At 38.9% G+C, this 9876-nt stretch overlaps 1 protein-coding gene across 3 annotated transcripts in view; it reads left to right on the top strand.

Annotated features, from left to right (window-relative positions):
* The first annotated feature begins 2190 nt into the window (after positions 1–2190).
* The window catches only part of slka (STE20-like kinase a), a 36418-nt gene continuing 28732 nt past the window's right edge, over positions 2191–9876 (top strand). For 2 of the 3 annotated variants that reach the window (XM_088350723.1, XM_088350722.1), the window contains exons 1-2: positions 2191–2772; positions 9346–9510. In XM_088350723.1, the coding sequence (XP_088206849.1) occupies positions 2623–2772; positions 9346–9510 (315 nt within the window). In that variant the 5' untranslated portion in view covers positions 2191–2622. The remainder of the gene's footprint in view (positions 2773–9345; positions 9511–9876) is intronic. The other variant, XM_088350724.1, reaches the window with a different exon arrangement.

Genomic DNA, 9876 nt, shown 5'->3' with positions numbered 1-9876 from the left:
GGGTTCAAATCCAGCTACCACCCTTTCTGTGCGGAGCTTGCTTGTTCTCCCTGTGCTTGCATGGGTTTATTCCAGGCACTTCGGTTTCCTACTACATTCCAAAAACATGCATGGCAGGTTAATTGGCTGCTCCAAATTGTCTCTACGTGCGAATGAGCGAGTGAGTTGTCCTGCAACTGTCTGGCGCAAAGTTTAGAGTGTCCCCTGCCCACTGCACAAACATTGCTGGGACCCCCGCGACCCGACTGAGGATAACGGGGTAGATGATAAATGGTTACTAAGCATACCGTTTGAATGGTGTAGATCAATTTATTTAAGTATGATTTATATTGCCTACTGCTTTTGTTTTATTTGGTCTTTGTTTTATTTTAATCAAATATGTGCCAACAGGCTCACGTGTAACACATTCTGGAGATGAATGGAACTTTTGTATTCTACCGTGTGGTCGCTAACTGACTGACTAACTAACTAACTAACTAACTAACTAATGTTTGCTTGTAAACATTACGTTAAAAAGGGTCAGCATCCAACACAACAGGAATGTTTAGAAAAAAATATTTCGGGTACCGTATTTTCCGCACTATATGGCGCACCATGTTATAAGGCGCACCTTCAATGAATGATATATTTTAAAACTTATGCCATACATAAGACGCACCCCATTATAAGGCGCTATAAGTGCATGCTGGTTTAAGATCAGGTAATTGTGCAATTTTGTAATTGTAATCCTGTGCAGTCCTTCGAGACATTTTTGGGATTAAGGGCTATTTACGGTAAATAAATGTGACGACTTGACTACAGTAGAGAATGTAGTTACTTTATGCAACCTCTAGATGTTGCCACGCTCAAGGGAATGTCAACAAAACATTCAAAAAGGTCAAACTTTATTAACAAACAAGCTTTCCACAACTCCATTCACTCCCAAAATAAATAAACAGCCGTTTTATTATTTTCTCTGAGGTAAAGCATTTTCGTGACATATCTTTAACATCTTTGAACAACATCGACATATCATTTTATTTTTTGTCCATTTAGTCAACACGCAAAGAAAAAAACGTCTGATACTGTTATTTTAAATGAAACGTTAGTGCAATCGCAATAAAGTGACACTCGTAATGTGCAAAAACAACGAGTGCAAAACGATAACAATAAAGCAATAACATAATAACTGTAAAATGTAAAACGTAAACACACAAAAGAAAAACAAAGATCACTCTATAAGCACCTCATCGACGAATCCCTCGAATTCTTCTTCTGCTGTGTTCGAATTGACCATATCTCAGTGAATGGGCCATCCAACACGTCCGGTGTTTTTGTGCCAGCGCTGTTGCCTTCATACGTATAGTTATCGTACTGACACTTCTGCTTGTCGCTCTTTGTTGAACAACCCACTGTTCAAGTGTCTCCTCTAACTCTGGCCATCTTGCTTTATTGCCACGGAAACTTTGTTGAGTTTTCCTTACTTGGCGGAGCTTATCTTCACCCTTTCTCCACTTCCGTACCATCGATTCATTTAAGTTTAACTCTCTCGCTGCCGCTCTATTGCCGTGTTGTGCTGCGTGACTGATCGCTTTGAGTTTAAACTCGGCGTTGTACGCGTGTCTCTTAACAGGAGCCATTTTCTTATACAAATGCACGTATGAAAGAGAATCTCGCTCTCTCTCTCTCTCTCTCTCTCTCTCTCTCTCTCGCTCTCTCTCTCTCTCTCGAACGTGACATTCTGAATAATTCTGCGTTTGTTTAAGGTAAATTGTGCTTTACATCTTCACCAGTCATAACCCTGGATTCAGACAAATACTGTATTTGTTGAATATGAATTAAGCAGTTTAATGGGGTAGCCATTTTGCCACTTAGTAAACAAATACAACACGAGCCCCGGCAACTACCAATCGTTTAATATTTCCCAGTATGCACAGCGCGAAAAATGGAGTCGGCGGCTGTTTCTCGTAGTTGCGAGACCTTGCGAATTTAATATTGAGCCATATATAAGGCGCACTGTGTTATAAGGCGCATGGTCAGCTTTTGAAAAAAAAACAAGACTTTTAGGTGCGCCTTATAGTGCGGAAAATACGGTAATGTGCTTCATCTACGGCTAATAACACAAAAACGATCCATTTCCGATTGCAACCAGTTGAGCTTTTATTGTGAAAATTTTCTTGACCGAATCACGAAACGAATTGCTAACTTCACACTAGCTCCCCAAGTTGAGCGTGCGGTCAGCTAGCTGAGGGGGAAGAAGAGGAAGGAGAAAAAAAGAGGAGGGCGCGGGGCGGCATGTCTTGGCCTGCCATTTCCGCGGTGACGGTAAATGAAAGCGCGTTGACACTTTGAGGAGTATGCTCGTCACTGGCGTGGTGCTCTCTTTCAAGCCTTTTCGAATAAACGGCACCAACGCGGAGGAAAGCCTTTGCACAACGGTCAACTCTTCCGCTGCCACCTCTGTTACCTTCTTCGGGCTTCCGCTTCTCTCCATGACCGAAGCGATTCGAGATGTCTGGCAATGGAAGTTGGAATTGACGGCGCCGCCGAATCTTAAATGACGTCTGCCCGCTTTAAAGCTTCTCGGGATATCACCGAGGCGTCCTTAATTCTGCAGTAACACCTCCCGTTCACCCTTGAAACATGTCCTTTTTCAATTTTCGCAAGATCTTTAAATTAGGCTCCGAAAGGAAGAAGAAGCAGTATGAGCACGTCCACCGAGGTGTCAACCCCGAGGAGATTTGGGACATAATTGGTGAACTCGGCGATGGAGCCTTTGGCAAAGTCTACAAGGTATTTGTTTTTATATTTCCTCTCGCTATTAGGTAACTGTTCTCCGTGGAGGCTCCATTGTGGTTCGCTTCTGACATACGCTGGTCAAGTGAAAACACGTGAAAATGACAGCAGCCTTGCTAACACACAGTCAGTCTTGACCAAAAATTGTACAGTACTCAATATAACGTTACATAAGAGTTTGTTTTAAGGAAAACTAAACTTGCTTTCCAATATCTACTCTGTGGGGAAAAGTGATTGGTGTGTTCATGTGTATGGATGGCTTGAAGCAATAAATGGAGCAATGATTTTGAGTCCAGGCACTTTTCTATTCGTTAAAAATCAAACGTTTACAGATTCATTTAAATCAAATTTTATCAATGACGTTCCCATCTAAGTGAATAATAATTATTTGTGGCAGCTGAAATTTAGGTTAACCATTGGGTTATTGTTTTTCAGTGGTTGGCCTTGCATTTTAAACCTAGACCTTAAGTATTGCTGCAATCTGGATCAATCCAAGCCTCAATGATGAATGATATTCTATGGCAATAAAACGTGTAACTCCAATTACAGCTGAAGCATATAACAAAGCATTAACATTAATCTCGTAAAATAGCCAAAACATTTTAGGAATATGCTGCGGTTGGCTGGCAACCAGTTCAGGGTGTCCCCTGCCCACTGCCCTGAGATGGCTGGGATGGGCTCTGGCCCCCCCCCCGCGACCCTAATAAGGATAAGTGTTACAGCTGATGAGATGAGATGAGATGATGAGATTTTAGGAATATGGCCACGTTTTACATAATCAAACTAAATTTATGTTTGTGCACAAAATCTATCCTTTCTTTCTTCAGGCATATTTCAATTACTCTAGTAGTAAACCCGCATGCACCAGAAGCTATGAAAGCTTCTTGTGTCCAAGCAGTGAGCAAAAGAAAATAGGTGCGTTATAAGGATGCCTCTAAAACAATTGTATTCTTGAAATCATTCAACTTATTGCTGCTTTGAGACCACCTTGGATATTCTCTGTACACTTTAACAGAGTAATGACTCCTGTTTTGCAGATGTATTAAACAGCTTTACACTGATTGACTCATGCAAAGTCTTGGTTTTCAATGGGGTTGGCTCTTCCAGATAAATTGAAAGCTTTTCTGTGGGGGTGTGGCTCGGGAGGTTAAGACCTTGAAAAACTCTGTTTGGAAAAATACTGAAAAAGACAAATGAAATAATTTACTACCCAAAAATAGAACTAAAGTATAAATTGAAACCATGGGTCTCCAACCTTTTTGAACTGAGAGCTACAGGTTGTTACTAATCAGCGCAAAGGGCTACCCGTTTGATATGCATTTCTAAAATAACAAATTATCATGTTATTGCTGTGTTGTTACCATATTATTACTCCTGTCAATTATTGAAGGGTTAAATAGACTGAGTCAACCGCTAAAAAAATTTAAAATTTGTTTACTAGAAAATCAAAATGACCAGGCACTGGTGAGCTGTTTTTAGAACCAGTCCGCAGGTTACTCAGCTGTCCTTAGGGGGCTACATTCTACGTGTGTGCACCACCTTGGAGACCCTGATTTAAATGATACGGAGAAGAAATTAACAAGGACTTTTTCTGTGTATTTTTAATTCTTGTAGGCCTGAATATGTGCCTCGTTTCTTATGAAACACATGCATGACATAGCGGTAAAGAAACGTTTTTCACATCAAAGCAATAGCAGTATTGCTATAGCATCTTGCTGCAGCTTATTTTTTGATTAAAACTTTGTAGAACTAGTTAAATCCAGTTAGATAGTGTAATTTTAATTAGGTAATATCGGTTCCAAAATGTAAGTGCCTCACTATTTTGAAATGCCTATTGAGTAAACTTGGGATAATGATTTGTATCAGTGGAAAACAATCATTATTAAGAGTGAACAATGGTTAACAATTAATGGGTTAATTCATGTGTTAAACCCTTAAAATATATACCCTCCTAAACTTAACCATAGCACATCAAAGTAACTGGAATTCCAATGAACTTAAATCCTATCACATTTCAGATACTTTTTGATATAGCATAATTCTTTTGGTATATGGCTTATTTCTCAAACTAACAAAACACTTGTCACTAAAGTTCTTCCACATTTGAATGCATATAAAAGGAAAGTCATTTACATTGAGTGTTTAAATTAATCAAGTTCAACCTCTAACTGAACCTATGTTTCCTGCAATTTAAGTCCGCAGGTAAACCACAATATCAGTGGGAAGCCAACGTATTATTCATCTCTTATTTTATTACTGTATTGTAGTCTGATCTGGATGTCTTACTCCCCTGTGACCCTTTTTGGCGCCACAGCAAGATTTCCTTCCTGGAACTGTCGTGATTAAATAATACTCCTAATTGTCCAGAAATGTCTATTTGTCAGTTCGTAGTTCCTTATTAGCTAACTAGGTTTCTGTGATGAGAGCCAAGAGTCTGCCACAGCTTTTATTCAAACTAAAGTGGATATATACTCATCTGAAGACAGCTTTGGACAGAAAATCGATTTTGTAATTTATTTTAAGCTCAAATTCTTTAGAATAAAACTTGATTATGACTCCATCACAATCTCAAATAGAAGAGATCTCCAGTGTAGAAGTCCAATTTTTAATTAATGAATTCTCTTCATGTATCTTGATCACAAATGTACACACTATTGCGATTTTCAGTCATATCCATTTATTTTGGTGTATTTTGTAAAATCAAGCTATTCTTGGCACATACTCTCGTTCTGCCCATATGAACCCTGTACTGCCCCCATATTTTGACTGCATCCCTCCGCTAACACTGGACCTGTTCTCCATCAGAAATCATGGCAGTAGCCCTGGCTTCAAGTATCTGAAAAACTGCGTCAACATTTTATGTCTACATTCCTACTTAGGCTATACTTAACATCACAAAAATGCAATTCCATATTATATTTTAGTAGAATCTGGTGCTTTCTGTCGAGCATCCCCCGATCTGTCCGATAAGTCCCAAGGTTAATGACACAAACTGTCCCTTTTACTTGATGTTTACGATGCGTTTAACAGGAACATTTTGTTGGCTACATTTTTAAATTATCCACGGGACATTTCCATTTCATGTGGACCTATAGATTGAGCTAAGGGCATTGTTTTGACATGCAGTACAAGCTGTGGAGAGTTCATACTATGGACATTGGTCCAATTCATTTTAAATAAAAAATGAGGGACAAAAATTTACAATGATGTCAAGCTTTCCAACGGGAAGGCTCAGGGTGTGTGTCAGCTTAGCACTATGTAAACATGGGATCAGTTGTTCCAATCCAAACAGTCATCCCTTTTTCCTTTTACTCTTTTGATGTTCAAGACTCAAAACTGCCGTCAAAACAACTACCATGCAACTGTGTTTGTCACCAATGTGTTCATAATGAGACATTTCAGAAAATACTAGCCGTAATGACAAAAAAGGACGGTGGAGGGAAAGAAAAAAAGAACACGAGGAAGTACGCTAGCTTCAGTAATAGTGTGTCAGATGATAAGTTCTTCTGACAATACGTTGATGTTACCAACTTGGCGAGTCATTTCTGAAGTAATCGCCACACCCGCGTCTGGATTTCCACTGTGGGATGGAATTCAGATTCCTTTTTCTCAAGTGGCACAAGTGAGATATGGGTCATGGCAACATTAATAACAGAGTCAGATGTTTTTAGATGATAATTAGGCTTCTTGTGGATAAAATCTCATTCGTGTAAAAATCTGATAGTGAGCCAATTTTATTTAAATTAAATTATTATAAAAGCAGTGGCTTTAACTGCAAAATACGTTTAAGATTATTTGCAGTAAACGGGTTCCTCAGATCTTTTGTATTTGATCTTTGCAATGACAATCAAAAGTATAAAGTGCACATAATTTTTGCTTCAAATATTGTCAACCCAACTGAACATTTAAATTAAAATGCCAGTGTGCTTTATAAAATAAATGTTTGTTTTTCCCTGTGTAAATTGTCAGTCAGATAGGTTATGGGCTTTCATAAATCTTAAAGCAAAGCTAGCTTTAAAGCTAGCTGCCCATTGGTAATTTTCCCCTATTTTGTAATTTGCTGGAATCGCACAGATACAGTGCATTGTAAAATGTATTGGCCTACCAATGACTTTTTGACATTTTGCCATATTTTAGGCTTCAAACTTACGGATAAAAGATTAAAACTATTTTCTAAGAATCAACATGTGAGACACAATTTTGCCCCCCCAAAAAAATTATTCAACATTTTATATTCCTAAAAAAAATGGAAAGTAGGTGTTTGCCCTTTGAGTTAATACTTCGTACAACCTCTTTGCTGGGATCATCGCAGTCTCAGGTCTGTTTGGATATGTGATTGTAAGTTTTGCACATCTTGAAATAGAAATATTTTCCCATTCTTCCTCATAAAACAGCTCAAGTTCCTTAAGGTTTTATGGTGATCCTTTGTGCACAGCATTTTCCAGATCATTCCACAAAGTTCCATAGGAATGAGGTCTGTACTTTGGCTTCGCCATTCTAATACCTTTTATATTGTTAGTTTTAAACGTTTAGGGTCGTTGAAGGTGTACCTGTTTTACATTCTCAGGTCTCTTGCAGACTCCCAACAGATTATCTGCCATAGTCACCCTGTATTTGGCTGCATCCTTCCTCCCATTAACTCTAACATACCTTCCAGTCCCTGCTGAAGGAGAGCAACCTGAGAGCATGCTGATGCCGCCACTATGTCTGACTGTGGGGATTGTGTTTTCAGGGTGATGTGCAGTGTTACTCTTTTGCCAAATGCAACACTTTGCATTATGTCCCAAAAGTTCAATTTTGGTTTTTATCTGACCGGAGCACTTTGTTTTTCATATTATTTGTGTCTCCCATGTGATTTCGAGCAAACGCCAAATGGGCTTTTAATGGTATTCTTTCAGAAAGTACTTTCTTCTTGCCACTCTTCTGTAAAGGGCAGATTTATGCAGGGTACGACTAATAGTTGTCTTATGCACATATTGTCCCACCTCAGCTGTGTATGCCTCCAGGTCATCCAATGTGATCATTAACCGCTTGGTTGCTTCTCTGATTAGTTTTCTTCTTGTTTACGCCAAAAGCTTAAAGCGAGGGCCAGGTCTTCCTACGTTTGCAGTGGTTGTATTCACTCTCTCCATTTTAATATTATATGTGTTCCAAAATCTTGTTTCCCATATATGCTTTAAATCTTTCAACAACTTCATCCCAGATCGGTGTATTCTTTGGTCTTCATAATCCTGACTGACTTCTGAGCCCATCACAGAGCAGGTGCATTTAAACTGAAACTTGGTGACACACAGTTACACTCTGTTTGTCGTTGTTAGTCATTTACGTTGACATTGGATCATTCAAAAGGCATCAGGGAATTCCTCGTGTCTGTTGGCTGAGTTGAGAGAACAGGAGGCCAATATTCTTGCACTACCTACTTTTCAGATTTTGTTGTTGTAAATATAATACATAATGTTGACATAATTTGCATATGCTTCACGATTGTGTTTCTCATGCTGTTGATTCTTGGATAATATTTTCAGTTTTTTTTTTTAACTCAAAGGTTGAAGCCTGAAATGTGGCAATAAAACAAAAAGTTATTGGGATGAGGGGACAATACTTTTGCTAGGCACTTTAAGACCACATTTGCTCACTCAATTTAGTTCAGTCAACTCTTGGTCAACCCAAGCGGCTCCCTCTTCATCCTTTTTGTAATTAGTGTTGACATTATGTAAGCAGAAATTGACTTGTAAACACGAGAACCTTTCTTACATGGTATATTTATAGACGTGTATAACACCCACCTCACAGCCCTTCTCTGCAGGGGCAGGGGTTATTGCCATATTTTTAATTGAGAAATTAGTGTTTACTTCTGTGGCTTCTACTTGCTGTCTCAAACTTAAATTACTACTAATAATATAATAATTATAAGCTCAAAATCTGCTGCACCTCAATAAAACCTACTAGTATTGTTTTATGCCTGCGACACTGGTTTTACCCGCTTTTTGCGACAATCAAATTTAGTCCATACCATGTGACCAAATCGTAAAGGCCTATTCCACAGAAGACCCAGTAAGGTGTAGCGCTTTATACCAAACTCACAAACATGCTAAACTAGCCTCAGCCTTATATTAAAGATAAAGCCATGAGCAATTTTACACTGAGTGGACAGACAACAGAATTGTTATGTACTTGGTATTTTGTATTTCGTATTCGTCTGTATGTTTCCACAGCAAAGCAATTTTGTATTTCTGCTCATACCTGTTTTATGTGTTTCATCATTTAAAACAAGCAGTCTCAGATTCATTTCACTTGAAATGTGTCTTGAAATGGATCATATTTGAGAAGCTGTAGCCATTATATCTGAATTGGGCGTGTTTAAACCCACCATTTGTAGTTAAATAAATGTTATGGAATAAGTTATTTGTGATCTAATCCGACTGGGAGATTGGTTGCATCATCACATAAGCATGTTTATTGCTGGCATCTGTTTAATATGTCCAGCCACTACAACCATTAAAAAACCTAAAGTTAAATTTGTTTTGTGCAAATAGATATGTGAATATGCGGCATTATTGTTGCTTTCAGGCTCAGAACAAGCAGAATGGGACGCTCGCCGCCGCCAAAGTGATCGACACGAAGACAGAAGATGAGTTGGACGACTACATGGTTGAAATAGAGATCCTTGCCTCCTGTGACCACCATCACATTGTCAAACTGTTGGACGCATTCTATTATGAGGGGAAACTCTGGGTAAGTGATGTCTTGTTGTGTTAATATGAAACAGACAAGCAGGAGAAAGAGACATACCCTTTTAACGCAAACCATTGGTTGATGATCCTATGTTGGGCACTGCAGTTGCGTATCTCGTTCAAGGTCTCTTTCTTCACTTTTTACATTTTGGAAAAAAGTGACTTTATTTAACTTTACTTCTGCCTTAGAATAACAAAAACCCGCAAAGAAGGGAAAAGGACTATGAAGCCACAAAAAGTGTGGGAGCAGAAGTCTCTTAGGGCCCGGTCACACAGCCTTTCACGGGCGTATTGCGGCTGAATCACGACCAGAAATTTCTGCTCGTGAAGCAGACGCTGCTGGACGCTTTGAGATCGCGATACAGAC

Source organism: Urocampus carinirostris, chromosome 13 (assembly GCF_059441175.1).
Source record: "Urocampus carinirostris isolate Australia breed hairy pipefish chromosome 13, RoL_Ucar_1.0, whole genome shotgun sequence".
NCBI classification, from domain to species: Eukaryota; Metazoa; Chordata; class Actinopteri; order Syngnathiformes; family Syngnathidae; genus Urocampus; species Urocampus carinirostris.
The sequence above is the reverse complement of the archived record's forward strand: the minus strand, read 5'-3'. Positions and strand labels throughout refer to the sequence as shown.